Source organism: Hippoglossus stenolepis, chromosome 10, assembly GCF_022539355.2.
Source record: "Hippoglossus stenolepis isolate QCI-W04-F060 chromosome 10, HSTE1.2, whole genome shotgun sequence".
Lineage (NCBI taxonomy): Eukaryota > Metazoa > Chordata > Actinopteri > Pleuronectiformes > Pleuronectidae > Hippoglossus > Hippoglossus stenolepis.
Genome location: NC_061492.1, coordinates 5,375,663 through 5,399,878, shown reverse-complemented (window position 1 = coordinate 5,399,878; position 24,216 = coordinate 5,375,663). Strand labels below are relative to the sequence as shown.

General features: G+C 42.1%; 1 protein-coding gene across 1 annotated transcript in view; it reads right to left on the bottom strand.

The window, feature by feature from the left end:
• The window catches only part of mta1 (metastasis associated 1), a 40,743-nt gene extending 16,985 nt beyond the window's left edge, over positions 1-23,758 (bottom strand). Inside the window, exons 1-3 of the mRNA XM_035168802.2 lie at positions 23,449-23,758; positions 9,913-9,980; positions 7,408-7,501 (exon numbers count right to left, since the gene is read on the bottom strand). Of these exons, the coding sequence (XP_035024693.2) occupies positions 7,408-7,501; positions 9,913-9,980; positions 23,449-23,476 (190 nt within the window). The 5' untranslated portion in view covers positions 23,477-23,758. The remainder of the gene's footprint in view (positions 1-7,407; positions 7,502-9,912; positions 9,981-23,448) is intronic.
• Positions 23,759-24,216: the final 458 nt, after the last annotated feature.

The following is a 24,216-nucleotide window of genomic DNA, read 5'->3' as shown; positions in this document are numbered from 1 at the left end:
TGAATGAATGTCGGGTTCAGGTCGGGCTCGGTTCTCTCTGGCTCGGAAAGGCCAACTCTCTAATATGGCGTATTATCAAAACATATGTTACATGGATACTTCTACCGCTTTCTTGTCGTGTATGTATTTATGTTCTACCTTTACATTTCAAGACGTTAACTTACACTTTTGTTCCAGTTGTAAAGAAATATAACAACATTCAGCAAAACTTTAACAAATTCAAGCTGCACAAACCCGAGTATATAGATGATTAGCTAAACATGTTTTTACTTTGAAGGAGAAAAGGCTGTGACACACACGCGCGCACGCACACGCACGTCTTCAAACCAAGATTGTGTATATTTTTCACAGCAGTTAGATTGAAATGAAAAAGGACAGAAAATGAACTCCATGAAAAATGAATGACGGCAACACAAAAGTTATGCAGGAGAAAAAGAAGAAGAAGAAGAACTGCCTCAGAATATTAACGACTTTCAGAGTTGTTCTCGGTGACAACGTGACTGAATCCAGGACTTTTCATATAGATATTTAGGGAATTAAAAAAGTCTGATAATCATATAGCTGATCTTTTCTAAATGAAGAACATGACCTAACCAGTCTTTTACACAGATTCAATGAAGCACAATTCTATGAGGACTTCAGAATTCTAAGTTGTACTTTGACCAAGACTCATTCAGCTCCCGTTGGCTCAGGGTGTGAAGTGCTGCCCAATTTTGCGACAAATCAGCAATTTTCTTTTCCATGTAAATTACTCTGCTAATTATCTTAGTATAATCTGGCAATTTCCTTTCATTTCAAGCTTTCATTTGAAAGTTACAGTAGAGGGGTCACACCAGGGACTCGCTGATCTAATCAATACGTTCTGCACCCCAACCATTCTTTTACTTCCTTTAGTCTTTAATTCAGGTCTATGAAATGTCAAGGCGGTGTTAAAACTTCCCATTCAATCTTCCCACAGCCGTCGGTGGTTTTCCCGTGTGATGTAGCACCTCTGCTTGTTAAACCTGAAGCTTAACAAGCCTAATATTTCATAAAACTGTAATGAGCTGCACCTTTTTTTTTTCTTCCTCCAGGCAATGCAGGTTTGTCTCCACGAAACAGAACTGCAGGAAGCTGGTCATCAGCTCAATAGTCAGAGCAAGTCCTCAAAACAAACACTGGGGTAAGGAGCTCTGGCATGAAACTAAACAAATGGAGGCTTAGGAGATGAAGGGATTTAGTCTAACTTCTAGAAAAGACCTTATTAAAGAAGCAAAGAGATGAAAGACACGTGAAAGCAGAAAGGAATCAGAGTAAGTGTTCTCTCTCTTTGGAAGAAATTAGTTTTTAGGCTAAAATAACATGCTCTGTTAAAAAAGTGACAACACTGTGGCGGAGAACTTGAATACCTGCTGATCCCAACCATTATTCTTCTCAACGTTAATTTAAACAAGTTAATTTTGTGGTTTAAAACAAATAAATAACAAGGGTCTTGTAGCCTGCCTCCTCCATGGATCAGACATGGATCAGACATGGATCAGACATGGAGCAAAAAGTCAAAGTATAGAGGTTTTGTCATTTTAGGTCATTTATCACACAGATGTATGTTTAGTGCAAATTTTTCTGATATTTTGGCTTCATTTCTGGATAGTGGGAGTAAGTGTCATCCATCTTTATAAACAATCTATGGAGGAGAAGATGGGACAAGGGGGAAGATGGCTCACCAAGGGGAGGAACGTTAAATCTCCTGTGTCCTCTCATAGGAAATTGGCTCAGTTCCTCTTTCCTTACCACTGACCCAGAAATCAGCCTTTTTCCCAAATGAACAAGCAATCCCCAAATAACTGATCTTTAGTCTGAAATCTGTCCCCAGTGGAAGCCCATGGGACACACACAGGATTATGTAGTGGCCCATCAGCAGACAGGCCCTTCCACCTGGCCCCTGGCTGTGAGTCCTTGAGTAACAAGTCAACTCCCCAGCCTCAGTCCTCCTCCTCCTCTGAGCCAATCTCCTGGCAGTGCACCCACACCATACTCTCTACAAATTGCCTCTCCATCTCACCTGTCCCTGCCAATTATCAATTATTGATGAATGGGTCGCCTTACTGGGCCAGGAGAGAGAGAGGGGGGATCGTTGGGGAGGGAAAGCAGCAGAGAGAGGAGGCCTGAGGGCGAGAAGAGGAGGTAAGGAGAGCGCAGCGGACCGTTTTTTTACCATAACAAACTGACTACACCTCTATAATCCAGAGAGTGAGTCTGTGGAGGAGGAGGAGGGACTGGGGACTGACGCTGGCGGCTATAAATATGAAGTTTTGCCTTTAAAAAGCTGTGGTCTGAAAGAAAATACTCATAATTAAAACTTAATTAAAAGAGAGATCGATAAATACAAAATCAATACTGGGATGTGAGTTTTGTTATTATGGCATTCCTTAAATATTGTATTAGCCTGTTCTTAAAGGCTGCATTACACGTACAGAAATTACCCATAGTCATAACTGAAACATCACCACAGCATAAATAATGAGAACAGTTTTATCAGTATTGCTCAGCTCTAACGACTGTATCAAATAAGGTGTTGTAAGATCTGTAAGCTGGATGACGTGTTGGCCCAGTCAAGGACAAGTTCTGAAAGTTTTGTTATTTTAATGTCACACAACTGCATCGTGAACATTGTTCTTCATTCTCAGCACATTCCGAACGAGAGCAAGAACAAGACGAGCTCGGTCAGGAGAAAACAAAAAACAGGGACAAGACGGGACAATGTGCTGCTGTAGTGCTGATCATTTCGTGTGCATACGGCTACAATGGCACCTCAAGTCCGGTCTGCGTTCAGTTGTGTTGTCCTGGAGGTGGAAGTGCAGAGATACACAGGTTGTTCATTTCTCAGAGAGTCGATATAACGTTACACAAAAAGGTCAAACCTTGAAAGAGTATTGTAAAAAGTCGAAAGACGTTGTTTGAGCACCTAAAACTGAGAAGTTTGTTCATGCTGCTGACCCCATGTTGGTTTATAAACTCTGGAGCTGCATTGTCGTCTGCACGGGCAGAAAACAGAGATGCGTGGGAATGATGACGCAATCACCCGCATTCACTTCCTGATTGGTTCTCATCAGCAATGAAAGCAAAACATTGCTAACATTTACTGTCAGTAACAGTTCGGTCCTTACTTGCTTGTTCGTAGTATTTTCTGTAAATAAACAACCAGAGTGGACATCTGCTTCCTGTTAAATGGGCCGACAGATTTTAAGCGAATGGTCAGATGATGTGCGTTTTCAGGTGTGTCAGTATAGGCGAGGATTACTCCTGATACACAGCTCAAAAGCAAGAGCAGAAGGATCATTTTCTTTTTAAAATACGGTTAAAAGATCCTATTATTATGTCACTGATATATTTAACGTGCTGTATAATCAAAACTGTGTCAGGAAGTAGAGGAGAGATCCTCGTAGTGGACAACTGTGTGTAATCACAAGTTTGAGAGTAGACAGGTTGCTAAAGTGCACGTGAACATGCAAGATGCTGTTACTACCTGTAACCTGGTTTTCTAAATTACACATCTTCGTAGTCAGAAGACATGAAAGCAACAACAGTTGAGGTTACAAGCAAAAAGGTGAAAACTTTTGGTTAAACCTAATGAATGAGCACATTGTGGGTACAGTGGTAAAAAAAAAAAAGGCATTTTAGCATCATTGTCCCTTTTCCTCCCTGACAAACAGTAAACTTGATTGGATTTTTATGAAGCTAAAACTAATAAGATCATTTAGATACGTAACATTGATTAACTACAGCATGAAATCTCCATGAGCTCAGTAACGGGGACAACAACTCGATGAGAAGCGACACAAGGCGAAGCTGCCGCGGTTCATAAAGCTCCGCAGCCTGGGAAGAAAATGAGAAAATCTATTCTATCACTGTGGAAACTAGTCCCACTATTACATATCATGACTCCCGTCAACCATACAGAGTGATTGTGTTACTAAAACGGTACAACATGGCACATTGAGGGTTTTTTTTCCACGTAGGGACTCCTGGTACTCACTTATAGAACAGTCATATGAAAAACAAGTGGACACACGATCCACTTTGGCACCCACGCCAAACGGTGGCTGTGATAAACAGTCGACTACCGGCTCGTCTCAAAGGGATTCTACCGATTCTACTTGTGCGCATCAGTTCACCGACGCTATTGTTGTCTATTGTTTATGGGAGCTAGGAGCCACATCTCAAAAATAGGATAAGGTCTGAGTCATGGCAAATTCAAATGTCTGAAGGGAGGGGCCGGCGAGGTAAAATGCCAAGTCCGCCACGGAAGCTGACCACTCAGGAGGCTGCTTTCGCTCACAGAGGAGGGGCTAATGGCGGAGTTTGGAGGCCCCGTTGAGGGAGTATTCAGGATCCCTGCAAGCAAAAATATTTTATCAATGACTCACAGCAGACACACGAGGACACACAGACTCGTACAGGCACACACACAGACACACACGACTCGCACACAAACGGCTGCCATTCTCCACTGATCCATAACGAAACTGAATTAAATGTACCCCTTCAGTAATTCCTGTGGCAGGACCCAAAGCTAAAATCTAAGTTCATCATGCATAGGAACACACACACACACACACACACACACACACACACACACACACACACACACACACACACACACACACACACACACACACACACACACACACACACACACACACACACACACACACACACACACACACACACACACACACACACACACACACACAAGCACACACACGGCAGTTTCTAGACAGGATACAGCCCACACCCATGCAGTGCGCAGCCATTCCTGCCATGCATTTTTTACATATTGCAAATGTCTGGAAGCCCCTCACCAAACTGCAGCTGGCAGAGCACGGCCGAATCTGAGGGGCCGGCATAGGAGCAACCAACACAAACATTTCTCCAGGTTCAAAAAACAATGCCCTGCCACATCTGTCAGTTTGCCAGGAGGATCATAACACCGCTGGGTTTGAGCTCGGCTGCATTCAAATATCAATGTTTACTTGCCATGCAACAAGAAACCAGACAACCAAATGTGTTTTCTCCCCAAATCGTGGTCGATATTGGGGCTTTAAAAAAACTCAGCGGAGAACCACATCAGCAGAATAACCAAAACTGCAGTAAAAAAAAAAAAAGATGTGTTCAGATAAAGCAGCGTGTGTATGAATGCACACAAACACCAGTCAAAAATAATCACAGACTTTCTTAAAAAGGGGACACACACACACACTGGGAAACTGATGCTGTGTGGTCCAAGAGAACAAACAATCCTGTGCTGCCACGGATACACCCCCCAGGCCATCTCTGTGCACGCACGCACACACACATGCACTGAGCTGGCCACACCCAGTCAGTCTAGTGGCTGCTTTTGCCTGAACGACGACAGCGTCTCTACTTTTAGAATGACAGCTCGGGTGCAATACGTCAGGATGTAACACTATTAACCAATTTCTATGATTGATGTAATTAGGCTTATTTGATTTCCTCTGCTTTTAAGTTTGTCTGTATGGTTTAAGTTTAACCGTGTCGTCAAGTCGTGGTTGTGCTCCCGACGGCCTGTGCACAGGTAGCAGGCGCACGATTAACCACAGTTCAAACCTGCCCTTTAAGCCGACATAACCATAAACTGTCTGCAAGTGTTGTTGATATTACTCATGCTGCACCACATCGCAGACGGAGACAGAGACATGCAGGTCATCTCAGACCAGATGTGGACCAGACACAGTCCGCTCGGTCGTGTTATTGCGTACTCGAATTCGTGCGTTTTTACGCAACAGCTTTGGCCCTTTTTCCTCTGGCACCTGCGGCCCTTTTTCAACACTCACCGGGTGACCGAGTAGAGCCGTCACAGAAGGTGACACGTTCACTGGACCATGGGGCGAGTTACAGAAGGCTCCACTGTGCTACGGATGAAGTTTGCATTCGACAAGTTGTGCAACTTTCTAAAACCAACAACCTGACATTCACACCCACGGTACACAGAGTCTGGACGGTTGAGCAGCTGGAGTTCACTACGCGACCTACGCGACCTTGTGTGTGTGCAACTCAGGTACAAGGTCATAAATACCCATCAGGAGAGACTCTCTGAAAGTAACCACCATTGTTCCCATTTGCACTATTAACTGTGACGTCCCCTGCTCTATGATGACACCAACATTCAAAACCAACTCAAAATGTGGCCATTCAGAACAGATATTAACACTTTTGAGTTTGGACGAGATGCTTTCACCTTTAATCCCACTACAATATTTATTTATGGCAGTTCTGCAAGCGTTTCAGTTTAAAAGTGATCATTTCATGTCCAAAAATATCTGTATTGAAAAATGATAGTAACAAAGTAAAAGTACGACTATAAATGATGTTTAGTGGGTGATGGTATTTTCGAACTAACATTATACTTAGGATGGAGCACGGTGTTGACAAGTGAGAAAGAAATTCTACAGGTAAATTCTTCAAGTCTTCCTTAAACACATCCTAACCCTAAATACAAATACATGTTTGAATCTACATTAACATCTGGCTTGTGTCTTGTCTGGCTGGATGACCAAGCTACTTCAACAAAAGGTCAGATGAGGAGAATAGAGCTCTGTGCCAAAACAGGAAACTTCTTGTCATGTTTAAAAAAACCCCAAAAAAACCGAAATGTTATACAGTGTGAATAAATCACATTACTCCCTGCTTCTTTACTCTTTGAATCCAGGCACTCTGGGTCAGTGCCCTGAAGGCATCGTTTCAACTGACCACCGGGGAGGCCGTCAGAAGTCTCTTTATGCACTTTGGTAACCTGCAAGTCTTCCATCATTCACCATTTTCAACTGAGCTTCTTTTTTTCCATTCATTCATTTTTAAATCCATTGTTTCACTGTCTTTCTCCCTGAAAAACCTTGTGGAACCTGGAACGTTAAAAAGGGCCGCACAATGCAGCTTGAGCCCATTCAATGTGTTCCAGCTGTTCCAGACGCTGCGGGGCTCGCTCCAAGCTCTAAAGAGCAGCACCGCATTCAGGTGCACGCCACACAGCCACACTTCAACGAGGAGCAGCTCACACGCAGGTGTCGTCATATTGAAACATCCAGCAAATCGAACGCTGCCTGGAATCAGACCTATCAGAGGAGGCTGCAGTCTGGAGTGTTTCTCTCAGCTCGGTAACAGCACACAAACTATTTAAATTTGTATGACCCCCTCGATAAGAATCTGGTTTGCAAATGTAGCCCCATAACAAAAAGGGCTTGGGCTTTCGGGTTCAGAGGAATCTTCTCAGGATTTGGATGTGAAGACAGTACAACTCTGCAGAGGAGAACAACTGCAGAGGTCTGCCAAAATGAAATGGTTTTCAGTCCTGGCTGGTGTGCTCTTCATGCCGGATGTTTGCTGGATGGGTTATGGTTGGTCACTCACTTGCATGTTTGTCTGCCAGGGCGATGAGTGTGCCGGAGATGTCCCTGCGCCGGTAAAAACACACCACTTTGGCCTCCACGTTCCCATTGGCTGTCTGCAAACCAGAGACAATCGGCGTTACCACGGCAACAAGTGGTGCCGCACACAGAGCACCCACACACACACACAAAAACACATTAATGAGGCTAGTTTTTTTTTAAGTTTGGCTAAAAAACGCAGTGTGAGACTACAGAAGTGTTCTCCAAAATTACAATAAGTGTTGCAGTTGTCAGGACAGGGAAGGAGTGTTTGGGGGGGGGGGTTCTGTGCAGTCCGGAGATTCATTTCTCCCCAGTAACACTACATTGGTATTTTGATGCAACACTGTTTTTAAATTAGGAGCTGCATGAAAACGTCTTATTGAATAGTGGGAAACAACCGCTCTGAGGAGAACAGCTTCAAGTTTGTAACCCGATTTGTAGCTTTTACATCTTTTTAAGCTGCACACACATCGAGGAACATTGAATATAAGAGTATAGATTACAATATTGATGTGTTACATATCATTGGCAGTCATATGATGATGCTGATGATACTTTTATTGTCAGAACGCATCTGAAATTTGTTTTGCGTCACATAGCAGCTCCATTTACAACATCGCAGGTAAGAAAAATATCCGCAGCCTAGTACAAGCAGAGCATATTGGATTAGAAACTCTCATAAATAGAAGGATGAAAGGAGGGATGACGGAGGACAAGCAAAGTGGAGACAGTCTGCAGACATTTATATCAGACTTACTGCTCTGCCAATTATAAAATAATTAAAATCCAATTTCCCGAAAAGTCAACATTTGAAAAAAAAAAAAAAAAGAAGCTTCGGCATAAAAAAAAGGATTTGCTGATTTATGATATTTTTGTTTTTTAGAGCAAACGAACACTTTTCTTTACAAATGAAATGTGAAGGCTTTCCATGGTTCTCAATTTTGTTTATATTCTTTTCTTTTGTTGCCTGACATACACATTGACATTTTTAGGCATAATACAGAGAGAGCTGCCATAAATTTGAAGATGTTACATGAAGCATAAACGTTCAAGGTCAGACTGTGAACATGAAAACAAACTATTTTAATAATTAAGTAACGGTAATATTATCTGAATCTGCCTTCCCAAATAAGAGCTTTTTACACTTCCCTTTGTCTTATATGATACTAAACTTTGTTGGTCCAACAAAATAATCAATCTGACACCATCATGTTGCTTTGTATTTTGTATTATTGTCTTCTATGTTCTGGACTGAAAGAGAAATCAAGGTAATAATCAGCAGTTTAATCTATTTTAAAAGAATCGTTTGCTGGGTCATTTGTGTTTCTTTCATTTTTAAACATCCTTAAATTCACAGCACTAAATACAAGACAGTGATTTCTGTTACTGGTAGTAAGTTCAGAGTATTTAACATTGCATACGCAGACTATTATGTAAAAGCCAGTTCCATCCAAACTCTTTCAATAGTTCCGAGCAGTTGGTGGTTGTCAAGATTTTTTTCCCTTTCACACTGTTCTTTACTTTCTAGACATTTATCTCCAACCTCGTGGAGGAGAAACCCACGGATCCCCGAGGAGCAGAGAGACTGACAGTGACAGACAGAACAGAGGGCTCACTCGGAGCTCTGTGTCAATCACATTAAACAGCCTCCATATTATCCAGCACAGGCCCGGGACACACAGGCACCTGTAACTAGTCTACAGAGACACAACTCGTTTTCTGCTCCTCCGACTGAACAATGTACGAGACTGAAGGCTGGGATTTACCCGTCGACAGCAACATTATGTGATAATACAACTGAGTACTTACTGCCTCCAGAGCCATAAAGATGTATTTTACTTGAACCGTACATTTCATATACTTAAAATCGTATATTATCGATGTATTTTAATTTCTACAATTGTCATTATTGTATTGAGCATATGAGCAATTCTCAATGCTGACGTATTATGTTGATTTCATCTAATAAAATGTTTTGTTTCTTATAAAAATAGTAATTTTAACCAGTGCCTCACAAAACATTATTCGAAATATATACTTTTTTTATACTTTTAATTTCTGGAGTAACTGATTTATTGTTTACTCTCATATCTGACTAAGAAGAGCATCTGAAACCAAAACTACTACAACGATAAAATAGCTGCCTATTGATTAACAAATAAGTGTTTTAGGTCTATATTGGATTAAATTCAGAAATATTTGTAAAGTGTTCAAACCATTTATTTCCATATATTTAACATATATTTTTTAAACAAAATCTGTTTTCTTCTATAATATAACTTGCAAAGTGAGAAATGTAATGACACTGGGCTTCATATGAAAATGTAACAACTGAAAAAGAATAGGACAATTAAACAGTGTTTATATTTTCTCTTCATGTGAACAGAAAGGGAGAATGTTTATTGAAGAAAACCAAAAGGTGTAAGAATATATACTAACAAGAATGAGACGGATTTCATCTGTTCAACCTGAGACACACACTCACCTTGTTCAACTCCTCGATCCTCCTGATCAGCAGTGGGTTACTGGACGAGTTCTCAAAATAAACATAATCTGCAGAGGAACAGCAAGAAGGAGGAAGAGAGAGAGAGGAGAATGAAGAGAGAGAAAAAGAAAACAAACGTCAGTCACAGTTGCAGATATTTCAAGCATTCAGGGTAATTTTCACTGGGACCACTTGATTAATTTGTTACGTGGAAATGCAGAAATTTTGAAAACTCGACAAGTCGGTGTATCGATAAAAGATAAATGTGACTGAGTGCAGCAGAATCAGCGGATAAATAATGACACACGACTTAAATGTCACAAAAGGAGAGGAAACGTGGAAACTGATGGAAAGAAATCAGCCATTTGTGGACCAATGAGTTCACTGTAAGTTTATTTGAATTAATACAGGAAACATGCAGTTTACCCTTTGTCACCAAGCATTCATGACATTGACAATTTCATGGTTTTCGTTTATTTGACGCACTTTTAATCTCGTTATATTTTCCTCAACCCCCAAGAGCATTAATCCCACCTACTGCGTACCTCAACAACCCCAACAGTCAAATGACAGTAGCATAAGGAACTGCACAAACATAAACATTTTCCTTTGCAGATTTATGGGGAAATTTGGTTTGTGATGCATTTTGATGGAAACCCATCGTATGAATGGCTTAATCAATCCACTGAGACATCTTCAACATATTGAACTACGTCAAGATTCAGTTGTAGTTGGGAGGTCTGACCACACACACACACACACACACACACACACACACACACACACACACACACACACACACACACACACACACACACACACACACACACACACACACACACACACACACACACACACACACACACACACCATGCTTTCTTTGTCTTATTCCTCTGTTCATCCAACCCCCCATGTGTGTTGTTAGCATGCACGGTGTGTTTGCATGTGTGTGGGTGTATATGGGCGAATGCACAAGCTTTAGCGCGCATGTGTGGCTTTACTATGCGTGTCTGCATTTGTGTGTGTGCGTGTGCGAGTGGCTCCTGGCGCTGCTCCAGGCCCATTGGAGGATTAGCTCTCACCAGGATATCCCCACAGGCCCCGGTCTTGGTAGGGTGCCTGGTCTTAGCCCTGCATGTGTCTTGGCTGAGTGCTGTCAGATTATACCCCACACTTGGTCGGCTGCCTGGAGCCGGAGCTATCCTCCCTTCACCCCGAACATCCCCCCCTCCCCATCCCCGACGCGCCTTCAGGCCCCACATCCTTCTTGACCAAAAGCATTGTCCAAAATTCCACCAGCATAACCGCGACCCACACCAACTCGTGTTTTTATTTCCTGCAAACGCTGCGTCCAACACTAACTGGTTTGGGCTTTCAGCCTTCGTGTTAGAACACCCAGGACCTGCACTTACATCCGAATCTATCACGCATTTCTATTACTGGCAGAGTTGAAAGGAAAAAGTTCACCTACTGACACTTTATTAAGCATCTGTCTGTCGACCCCTCTTCCACAGATAGCTCCAGGATATAGATACAGCTACATCAGGGAATAATAATAATATATTAAACTTAGAGGAAATTTATAAATCTAATTTGACAGCTATTTTGATATTTGTGAAATGCCAAACATTCAAGCACTTTAATGTTTTTAAACTGTGCACAAAGCTGTTGTAGTCAAGTCTGGTATCTATCTCTCTTTTGGATGAAACTAACCCTTTTTAGCCGTTTGTTTGCACGTTTGCTTTTTTAGTAAGATTACGCAAAAACAGCTGAACCGATTTTATTGAACCTTGGTTAACTGTTGCCATGGACCCGAACGAATGGGTGGATCCAGCAAATTCTTTTCACTGCTCTTAACATTGCGAGAGAGGCTGTTATTCAACATTTTGGGATAGAAATGATGCAGAGATCTTGATCAAACTGCTGAGTCTGTGCAATTTGGTGCATCATGATTGAATTTGTGTTGGGCCTTGGCAGAGATATGGGCTCTTCTGAGTGCTGTTCTAGTTTTCAGTGTGATTCAATGGGCAGATCATTTTTTTATTGGTTAATTAAGAACTTGTTTTGACTGTAAAATGAGGCCTAATGCGACACCTTGAAACGTCCTGTCTGAACGATATTCAATTTGCAAACAGTAAAAACACCAAAACAACTAATTGACCCAGAAAATGTTTGGCATCATCCTTGAAAACTGAAACAACTGATTTATTAATAAAAGTCATTTTCTATCCCATAAAATTGATTTACGTTTGTTTCAGCTGAATCTAATTCAGTGTCAGTAATTTTAATTATGTAGGAATATTTTAGTTTGAACCACATCACCTGTATATAACCATAATTCTACATGAAATGATAAATCAATTAACAAAACCTTGAGGCAGATAAGTAACACAAAACCAATGAATAGAATTATGTATTACTACTATTATATTTAATAATTATATTATTTTTATCTCGCCCATTATGATTCGACAGTGATTATGATTTCTAAAAATAAGACTTATATCTCCACCACCTTCTGCATGAAAGAACAAACGTATATTGAAGAGAAAAAGAAAAAGTTATGACTAAATGTGATCGTCTGCAGTAGGCAGGAAAAAATATTCATGGCCTTGGAAAATGACATTCAAGACTTTTAAATACCTTCTAATGCCTTCAGAAGTAAATTCACTGGTTTTACGACTTTCCCTGACCTGCAGATGCCCTGCTGACTGTCCCAGTATGACGGTAACTCAATTAAATATTTTACACGCACTGAATGATCAAGTGTATAAAGATGTTGAGAACTTAACATTTCCTCTTGTGGTTTAACCAGAGCAGCAGCAGCAGCAGTTTATAAAAGCATGTAGAGTTTAATTTCTATGACAGCTTCTTCTGGCGACCGCAGAAACACGTTCACTGCTCGAGCTTCGCCATGAGACGGGGAGAGATGGTCGCATCCCGCCCATCTACTCTTCACCCTGTACCAGCTTGTTACTAGACTCCGCTGCTTCTGTGACATCGTCGTCCCGCTGCTTGAATATCAAACAGGCCAACTTGAAATGGAGCGGCGCAGAGACAGAAAATGAAGACAAGATATTTGACTTGCTCGTGTTCTGGAGAGACGGCAGCCCGGAGGTGAGGGGTCAGACAAACGGGTTTAGAACCAGTTGGGATTGTCAGACTGGATATTGAAATAAATGTGCAGGAAAAAGTTATTCATACTCTTGAAGTGGGTTGAGGGCATCTTAAGCTACAACCTGGATTAGAGCTAATCAATTAGTTGTTGAAACGATTAGTAAATCACCAGATGAGTAATCTGCAATTTTCTTTAGGTTTATCTTAAAAGAGACACAAAGCAAGGATGTAATTTAGCAGCCTAATGATCCAATACATCTGATTATGAGATAACCATTAAATTCACTTCTCAAGCAAGAATAACAACTTCTGATGATTCCGGCTTTTTTGTGAGGATTCGCTGATTCTCTTCACAGTAAATTATAATTAATTGAGCACCTTTTCCTTTCTTTAGTAAATTTTTTTTACAGTTATTCAAATAATCAATATATTTAACTGATAATGAAAATAAAACCATTATTTGCAGACGTGAACTGAACTTAAAGTGTCTCAAAGCAAAAGATAAAGTAAAGCTCACCTATGAATAAAGGCTGCAAGTAACAATTAAAACCTTATATGGTTCATCCGTCAATCTATTTTTATATTCATTAATTAATCTATTCCAAACATACAATTTGATACTAATTATATGTAAAATAGGGAGGAGAGATCAGATGGTTAAGTATCAATTATTTCTTATGACTTCTATTCAGGTCACAGCAGATGAGCTGCACAGGCCATAATGAGGAATATGTCAACAAACAAACAAGAAGTGCAGCATGAACAAAGACTATTATTTACATAGAAAAAAATAAATGTTCACTGGAATTAACATGGAAATTAATCTGTAGCAATTCACTGACCTAAAATAATTTTTCCTGTAATTACTGTCAAATTATGTGGTTCTTTCCATGAAGGTTTAAATAAATTAATAGGAGATAGCAGGACAGTAAAATAAAACATTACGAAGATGTCTTTGTCAATTGAACCAATTATTTACCCTGTAGTATTTGACAGGTTCCTGAGTTTATGTTCATATCTTCCTGCAGCTTATTTTGTCTGGCAAACTGTTCAAAATACAAATGATTGAATATAGATTTATACGAAAACAAATGAGGAAATCTTTATATATATATATGTATATTTAAAAAACGAAAGCTCAGCGGGACACTATCGACTGGACCTGGGACACTGAGATGTTCTTTTCAAATATTCCCTGTCGATATTAAGATTTTTATAAAAATGTCAACGTTCAAAAGACCCCTGATCAAAAAAACAGGAACGGGTCTCATGACAAACCACAGAGAGACATGATGACATTCTGCCAGTTCTGAGGGACCCGTCACTCAAGAGCCAAAATGCATCGCGACCATTTCAAACTGAAGCAGAACCACATGTCAAACACTCGCACCCGCTTCCACACATACAGACACGTTTTGGGGGGGTTAGTGACGCCACGTCTCTCCGTACATTTAAAGTAAATGTGGGATATAGGACACAGAAGGCCGTCTTCGTTTTTTCCTGGCTCTGGAACCTATGTTACCAGGAATGGAATCGCTTTTAAGTTCAAGTTGTGTCCCCTCCAGCGAGAAAACCGGGGGAAGAAAGCGGTTAAGTGACAGTCAAGAGTGCGATGGGACTGCGTGTTGGAGTTTCCACCATGTGAGGAGCTGAGACCTGGTAGAGAGCGAGCTGGAGGAACTCAAAATGAGAGCACCAGAAAGAGAGAGAGAGAGGAGAGAGAGGAGAGGGCCTGTAGGCACTGAGCAGCGTCACTCCGTCTCTCCATTTCCCATCAGCCCTCCCGCCACCTCGATCCGCGTATAACCCCCCCATCCACCCTCATGCTCTCCATCCCCCGCTCCCCGCGTCAGCCAATCCGCTGGCTCCAGGACCTGTGACGTCACAGTGCAGTCGAATTTAGTGCGAGCCAATCAAGGCATGTTACCGAGCCCCAAAAGAGAGAGTCTGCTGGGCTGATTCAAACCAGGCCAGAGAGAGAGAGAGAGAGAGAGAGAGAGACACAGTCAGTGATGTGAGAGAGAGAGAGAGAGAGAAAACATGAGATAACTGATGGAGTCTGGGTACAGACTGAGAGAGAGAGAGAGACCGGAGGCTGTCACGCGCACAGATACGCGCACAACTTCACAGAGACGTAAACGGACAAACGAGGAAGACACTTCAATTAAGAGGAAACATCAGAAATGAAACTATACAAAAGGTGCACTAATTAAAATTCGAAATGGAGGACTAATTGGAACCAGAAAATCAATCTGCGACTATTTTTTATAAAAGGATTAATTGTTGGGGTCTAATGTTCCAAACATTTGCCAGTTAAAGCTTTTCAAATGTGATAATCTGCAGCTTTTGTCTGTCGTAGACCATAAACTGAGTTTGTTTGGGTTTCGGAGGGTTGGCAAACTAAAACCAGCAATTTGAATACATCATCTCGGGCTGAGGGAAATTACAGCCGGCACTTCTGACCAACTTCTGACATTTTATGGACCAAATGATGAATCAAGGAAATAAACAGTGGTTGCAGCCCTTCTGGCCCAATACACACAAATAGCCTACTAATGGGTTCACATCTCAACTACTTAGCCCGTCAATAAAACAGACCCGATTCAGACATTGTGTTCTACGTGAACTAACTTCAGGATAATCTAAGTTGTCGTATAATTCAAACCCTGGTCTGAACGATTCACGTTGGTTTAATATATTAAATGTTGTCAGAACTGATATAACTGATACTGGGCGAGATGATAAATTAAACAAAATGATTTTTTCATCTATTCTCAAAGGTCTGCTTTTTGTGCAATGTTAGAATTATTCGAAATGCTGAAAACTATTCATTGGAAACTTTGAGTTATACACAATGAATTACAGCTGCAGATATTTGGTTTTATGGATTCTGCCGTTCATACATTAATATATAATTAACAAGCAATTATTTAGAAAATCAATTCATCAGATTTTCTCCATTTAATATATTTGCAAACTGAACATTTTTCATTTTCCAACATCTTGAACTTTAAAAATAGCACTTGATTATGAAAATGATTGTTGCTTTTCAGCTCTGCAGTATATCCCTCTGCTGCAGAATCGTCAGACTATTTGCCAATGCTTGGTGATCACCTGAGAGAACCAACTGTTCCTCCTGCTGGCTTCAGTGAAACTGCTTTCCCCCCCTCCCTTGCTGCCATGCAATATGTATAATGCCACAAGCGAAGTCTCATGGCTGTACACCCAGTGCTTGAGACAGGTAGCATCCCCAGCAACCCTCATCTCTGTGAATTATGCTTTTTACAACAAAAACACCAAACCTTCCGAATACTTCAGTGCTTAGTGTAATCTCAACACAAACATTTCTACAGGTACCATACAGGAACTGCAAAAATTAAGTCTCAAATCTGAATTTCCAGTGCCAATTTTATGCGCTTGACAATTTTCATCACAGACACAGTTAATTTGGGATTCAGAAATTACTGAGGCTCCTTACGCAGCCTTAGTAAGTACAGGGGTGGTGTCTATAAACAGTATAATGAGAAGGGCTGAGAAGCTACAGAAAAGAAGGGAGACAGAGAGGCAGGAAACGGAGAACGTGAACATCTGCCCACGTACGTCCACGCGCACAGACCCACTCCACAGCCCACACCCCAATTCAAAGCTCGCACACGGGTAAACCTGATAAAAGATCGTCGCGTTCAACCCGTTAGAGAAGCGTCACGTTCGACCTGACTGAGTGAGAAAGGGTTCTTGAGGGGCGTGTCTGTCATTGTGAGCGGCAACCGTGGAAAGAGATGATGACTCAGGAGGTTTCTATGGCAATGGCAGGTGATTTCATCTTCTGAATCAATCTTGCACCTCTTTTTTCACACTTTGATATAACTTACTTTCCCTGATCAAACCTCGACACAGCTGCTCACCTCTGCTCAGAATGAGACATAAGCGTTTATCTATTCATCGATTCCTCTCGTCTTTCCTGCATGAAGTCAGTGAACGTCTACTTCGCAGACTAATGTCTTTTTACGTAATGCTCTGCACACTCTCTTCTGACCTGAGAGATAATCTTCATTCAACACATAAAGTACTCATTTTTTTATATATCAATTTGTTCTGCTTAATGATGTTTAAGCAGAGATTGACTTGATTTCATTTAAACTTGTTTAAACTTGGATTAAGCAGCAAATTTAAGTAAGATTTACACAAAACCACCCTCTCAAACAACCATTTCAGCATTTTGGACAAACATCTTAAATTCCAAATAACAGTGGTCCTGCTAAGACGCCACTAGGCAGCTAGAGCTCGCAGCAAAGCCTGTTTATTGCTATGAATAAACTGTACGTGCACTGTGCAGTTAGGCATCAATGGAAATGTGACGATAGGTGTGAACACAAATCCGCCGGGCCACCTAGAATAATGTCTGTAGAAATCCAGGAGAAGTCGATGTGTGAACACAGCAGTGGACCCCCCGCTGGATTCATAGAGGGTGTGTGTGGGGGGTTGATGACACTTGTAACACGCGACGGCTGCAAAAATGTATACAAAAATAAAGATAACAAATATCTCCCGGTGAAAAAGTGGTGACACACACATATAGAAGACACCGACGAAGATGCCCAGAGAGTTTGTGGTAATAAGAGTAGCCCCCGGCGTCTGTGTGTTGAGAACAAAATCACGTGAATTACGCAGCGGAGTTAATACGTCGCGTCTGCTGCAGCCGGCTGCTCCACCTCTCGCCTGAATAATGCAGAGGATTTGTTGCTGTTGTGAAAGCATCTGTGCAGAGAACCTCCCGCTGCCTTGTGCATGTGTGAAAGGTGAACTCTGGGTAAACTCCGTAGACAATTCTCCGTATTTTACGCGGAGGTCATGTCTGAAAACAGCCCGCGTCTCTAATAGCCGTCATGTATCTGTTAAAGTGACCGTCCCTGTGTTTGTCAGGATGACAGCGAAACAAGCCTCAGATCTTCACTCTGCCGCGAGTGTGCACCCACCAGATCTGTGACAGAAGCAACTGCCAGCGTGGGCAATTAACACCAGGCACCAGCCAAACAAAGTGTGGGCGCTGTCAAAGTTTGTAAGTTAGTCAGTTTGTAGATTAGTAAACACTGCAACACCTTTGAGCAGGTTCTGAATCATCACGGGCAGCGAGGAGAAAATCCTCGGCACTCACCAGCCAAAAGAAATGTGGGCGCTGACACCAAAGTTAGTCACTTTTTAAGTTAGTAAACACCACAAGACGTAAAGCACATTTTGCGTAAGAGCTTTCACTGGCCAGCAGCCTTGGAACAGAATGAATTTTAAAAGTTAGGTGCAACGATTTTCACTTTAGTCTTAAAACATGCCCCCTCTAATCACTTCTGCTGTATACACCGGTTATTAAGAGATGGGGAGCATCTTTAAACAATGTGAACGCAAATCCGTCTTGGGCCACATTTGAAGGACGTCCTACTCAGCTGACGTCCTCTTGCCCGCTGCAGTTTCACTAAGAATCAAACGTATCTTTTCTCTTCTCCTTGATTTGTTTGTAACCAGCGCCACAATATCAACACTGATCACCACATAATGATCGATACTTTAAATTAGTAAAATCTTTATTCACAACGCAGCTGCACGAGATTCAATCAGCGCTTCTCTCACTGCTCCCTCTCTTGCGCGGACACCGACACACACAAAGTGACATCGCACACACTTGTGTTCTCAGACAGTGTAAAAACAACGTTCGAGAGCAGAAATGATGTCTGATTTATTTGCATATGTGATCGGATCAAAAGAACCACATGTTAATACCAGGTGTTTATGGGGCCTTTGAGATCAGACCACTCAGACGTGGTCTGGGACGCATGTGGACACATTCTTCAAACTGTGTGAATCTGTGTCCTGGGCCACACTGAAGAACCGCCTCCTCAGCTTACGCGCTCTGACCTGCTTCAGTTTCACTACGAAATGAAAATATTTGTACTCTTCTCAGTGTTTCCCATACATTGATTTATTTGTGGCCACCACCACAATATAAACACCGACCGCCACATATCGATTTTCTTTATTTTCAAATGGGTAAAATCTTATTTCATAGTAGAGCTGCATTCAGGGCACTGAACGGCAACAACTCTCCTGGCTCTGCTCTCTTACTTTCTCCTTCTCTCCCACCAACACACACACACACACACATAGAAACATCATTTTCATATCATTTCAGATCTGCTCATAAGTGGCAACTAAAGGACAAAGCAGAGAAGTTATGAACTTTGACCGGTCCACACATGTTAATACCAGGTCTGAACAGGATCTAAGTTAGATCTGGTAGCCTCCATAAGGTTGGGCAAGTTCAAAGTTGTGATCTAGGTTTGATCCTGATGGCAAAAATAATGGATTAATCCTGGAAGGCTGTAGATGAAGCACTTTTCTCCTTCTGAAAGTAACACTGGTGCTTGTATATCAAAGACTACAACCCTACCTGCCATAACTTAAGCTGCAGCAAAGCACGAGTGCTACATTATACAAAATGCATGCACGCTTGCTGTAGTAGATTATGGTAATGTCAGTTCTGTATTTCTCCTGTTGACCTAATCATTGTGACAAAAGATGAAATAACCACAATGATGACGCTCCAGTTTGTAAAGACTTGCCTCACAGTACTATAAACAGCTGTGCACTATTTTGGCATCAGAGAAGCTGTAGAATCCACAGATCTGTGGCTCAAACTGGACTTTGTGGATCCTATTTCACGTCTCAGTGGTACATCAAGCACCACGCCCCCAACAGCACGGCCCCCTGTGTTGTTTTAACCCCAAACGCCAGCTAAAGCCTGATATTACCTTCAGATACACGCAGGAACACATCTTTGCACAAACGATGACTGTGGATTTTGTTTTTATATCATTTTCAGTAATAGTGCATGGGGATGAGATCTTCTAATGACCAGTGTGAACATTAGGAGTAATTGCACCAAACAAAACCTGCTTCAATGCTCATAAGGGCACCAAGCTGTTGTTTTAGCACATGTTCCAACATTGAGAACATATCCTTTCAAGTGTTCAAATCCAGATCTTAACAAAACTATTTCTTTTCTCATTGTCTCATGAGAGTCATTTCTCCCTGAGCAATAAATCTGCAGCGAGTCCTAGTGACTCTTTGCAGGTTCAGACTTTTAAACTTCTGTAGCCTGCGCTCGTTTCTCGTCCCTTTCCACCTTTAAGATGATAAGACTCATGGTTCAGCTTCTACTTTCCCATGAGTGGGGTAAAGTACACGGAAGAAGTGCTGCAGGCACCGGAAGAATGGCTTGTGGCCTGCACGGTAAAAACAAAGACATCAAGGCCTACAAAGCCGGCTTTTGTCCAGGGTTCATTCACAAGGGAAGTCATTGCTTTTCCAAGATGATCCTGCATTGTCTTGCAAAGTGGCGGCCATCTTTCCAAGGGCTCTGCTTTGTTCTGACGTGAGCTGAACTGGTCTCAGGAGAAGATTCCCTCAATTGTGAGACTGATTTTTGGCCTTAATTCTGTGTGTTTTTTATATTAATTACGACTGTGGAGCAGCAATTTAACACTATGTTTACTGAGTCATGTGATTTTTGTGTTTTCAGATTAGTTTCAGTTAGCGAACAAGTAGGCCTAAATTGTAATGTTTCAATTTTGCCTTCCAAAGGCGAACAATGACTTGTATGTGTGATTTTGATCAAAAAGAACAATGTTCTGCTGTTAATGTGAATTGTTTAATTCATTTTGATTAAATTAACTTTCATTTGAAACTGCAGAGCGCTGCGGCACGGGGAGCAAAACACACCATCCTGAAGCTACAATTAGCATAAATCACTCGTTGTTACTATTCTGCAAGCAAATAACCTTTCTAGAGAGAAGACAAACAAGCTCGGCTGGTTGGTGGCGCGCTGTGAAAGGCTGACAGAGTGAGGAGACGGAACAAATTCACCAACATTTGGCTGGTGAAGTGTTAAGTTTGTGCCCTGCTCTGGACGTAATCCTGTTCTCACTCAGGTAGGCCTTGTTTCGTTTGATTGAATAAGAGGACAGTGACGTAGACTACAGGCTATTTTTGCTGCAGGTACCAGGAGACACTGTTTTGTCAGTCGTTGTATATAAATACATCTTCAAAATGTAATGAATCGCTCATGTTTTGCTTCCCTCTCTCTTGGACATGCATACACTTGGATACAGTTAAACATGACTAAAAAATAAACAAGGCTTCCCATTCGTTACAGGAAGAAGTACAAAAGCACTGACTTGAGCGCATTCAATCAAGCTTCACCAAAATGCACCTTTATATCCATCAAGATCCACGTATTACTCCCTGGAAGATGCCAAGAAACAACCTATCTTGCAATAAAGAGGTCTGGATCCATCCCTCTGCCCAGATCCAAGCCTAAATTGAATAGGTTCTTTAATAGAAATTTGTTCAGTAGTTTGTGTGCAATTCTGCTGACAAACCAACCAACAAGCAACCAGACAAATAGGTCAGGGCCTAAAACATAACCTTTTAGCAGAGGTAACAGCAAACTACAATGATATAAAAACATACTTGAATGAAAGAATGCAGTTGATGGAAAAGGAGACTGACCAGCTCACACAGGCTACACCTGTAATCTACAGTCCTACAACACTTTTTGGTAAATTTATAAGCTCCTTTTTAAGGAAAATGAGCAGAAAATTGGGTCCAGACAATTTTGGGAGTTTGCCTTCTATATATAAAGAACGTAGCAGGATGTGTTCTGGGTCAGATGCATTCAAAGCATAGAGCATGCGGGAGGCAGGACATGACATAAACTCCGCTGCACGTTTTTCTTTACAGCACATTGATGTTGGGCCTCATCACCAAAAGCTCTTGAATCTCATCTTTGTTGGAAATCTTCTACGTGTACGGCGCCGCCTTCTCATCCGGAGGTATTTTTGTATTCTATATGGTTCCTTTTCAGTTTTGCATTCGTCACATGAAAGAAAACATCATCCAACACCCGAACATGTTCATGTTGTGTTGTCACATGCTCTCACTCGGACATATTCCAGACATTTACTAGGGGCTGGCAGGTCAAGTTCTGGAAAACTGCTTTCAGACATGCACCGAACTCCAAAGCTCCCACGTATTTTCTCCGGAGAAGGTGCACTGCGAGCGAGCGGAGAGGTTAATGACACTTCCAACGCGCGACAGACGCAAACAAAATAGACAATAACTAAACAAATATCCTCTTGTGAAAAAGAGGTGTCTCACACGTAGAAGACGCCGACGAAGATGTCAGGAGAGTTTGTGGCGATAAGGGCCGACACCGGCATCTGTGTGTGTTAAGAAAATCACGTTATCTCTGCAGCGGAGTTAATACGTCACATCCTTCCTTTGCCGGCTCCACCTCTCGCCCGAATAACGCGTGAGGATTTGTTGCTGTTGTGAACGCGTCTGCGCAGAAAACCTCCGAAAGGTGAACTCTGGGGAAACTCCGTAGCCAATTGTCCGGATTTTACCCGCAGGTCACGTCTGAAAACGACCACACACGCCCAGCGAATCGCCCGGAGTTCAACGCGCATCGGAAATCAGCTGCCGTGGAACATTACGGCAATTTCCTCACGTTGAGTGAAAATCCTGCAGCACTGATGAGTTTATTTTCTCCCCTGCTCCACCCACCCCTGCATAAAATAAAAAATAAAAAAACACTAACCACTACTATGTTTAAGCTGCGTTGAATCACAGCACCATAAGCAGAAAATGAGTGGGAGGGGGAAACTGGAATCTTAATTAGGTATTAACTGGAGTTGCCTGAATAAAAAAAAAGCAGCCGAAACCCTGGTTAAAGATGTGTGGAAAAAAAATCATCTTTAATTATGTTCTGGCTTCATTTTTATTCCCCATCTCGGCTCCTGGAGGTAAAAAAAAGTCACCTTTAACTTTTTAAGGTGGGGGTGTTTGTTCTCTCCCTGCAGAAGCATCAGTTCCTCCCCGCCAGTCTTCAGGGAGTCTGCAGGTTCGAGTGGATGTTATTGTGTAAAGAGAGACGCCGAAACTTTTCTCAGTGCGTCTCCAGCTCAACTTAGCACGTATAGAAACACAACGCACGTCAGGTTCGGCTGCATCCACGCGCCGGAGGAGTTGTTTTGGGGGGTTTGGGCTAAGTTACAACAATAAAAGCCCGAGAGAGAGAGAGAGAGAGCGAGAGAAAGAAACGAGGCGAGAGGAGACCGCTGCTCTTCATCGCCATCCTCCTCTTCTTCGCCATCATCATCAGTGAGGCTGGGGGAGGAGGAGGAGGAGGAGGTTGGGGGAATAAACGAAGGGAAGGAAAAAGACGGAGCACGCTCTGTAAACACATTTTTAAAAAAACACCCGCGGCGAATCATAGCGAGTCCGCCATAAAACAAACCCACCGCACGTCCGCGGCCGGTGAAACGTTGTCCACCACCACCCCCCCAACCAACCCCGCCGCCTGCTTACCTCCAACCCGGTACATGTTCGCTGCCATGGCTGCCCCCGGGTCCCCGGCTTCCTCTCCAGGTAGAGGGGTGGCTCTGCTCGCTCTCTGGCCGCCGGAGCTCTGCTCGCACCGCCGCCGCTGCGTGTTGGAAAATGGAGGATCGATCGATACGGAGCGGCCGACCGAGCTTAAAGAGACAGTGCACCCCGGAGCTGTGGCGGCACGATTCAAACCCGGCGAGGGAGCTCGAGCTGCGACCGTTAGCTACAAGCCCGACGACGCCATTGTTTTTTTCCCCTGCTGCTAGCTGGTCCCGGTCCAACTGCAAGTGTGTGACGGTATCATGAAACTACGGAAGCCCAGTAGGGCCAAGTAGATCAGAAGGATTTTGTTTTTAAGTGTTGCATATTTATATAAAAAAAACTAATTTGGAAAACCGAGGATAGACTTGAAATGTCAATCAATCAATCAATCAATAAATCAATCAATCAATAAATCAATTTGTATTTCTATAGATTGGCAATGCCTCAATTAATTTGTCATTGCTGCTCCTTTCATCTCTATCAGACAGTTTTCTTATGTATAAATACTTTAAACATTGACACACCTTTCCATTAAGTTATAAACTCTCTCCTCTAATCATTGTTGGAAGCGTTGATGAAGGATGTCGCCCTTGAGCACTATGGGCTAAATGATTGATTTGATTTTCACAAATCACAATTTGCCTCATCGGGCTTAAGAAGGTGCGGCATCCTCTGTTCTTAACTCTCAACAGGAGTCAGGAAAAA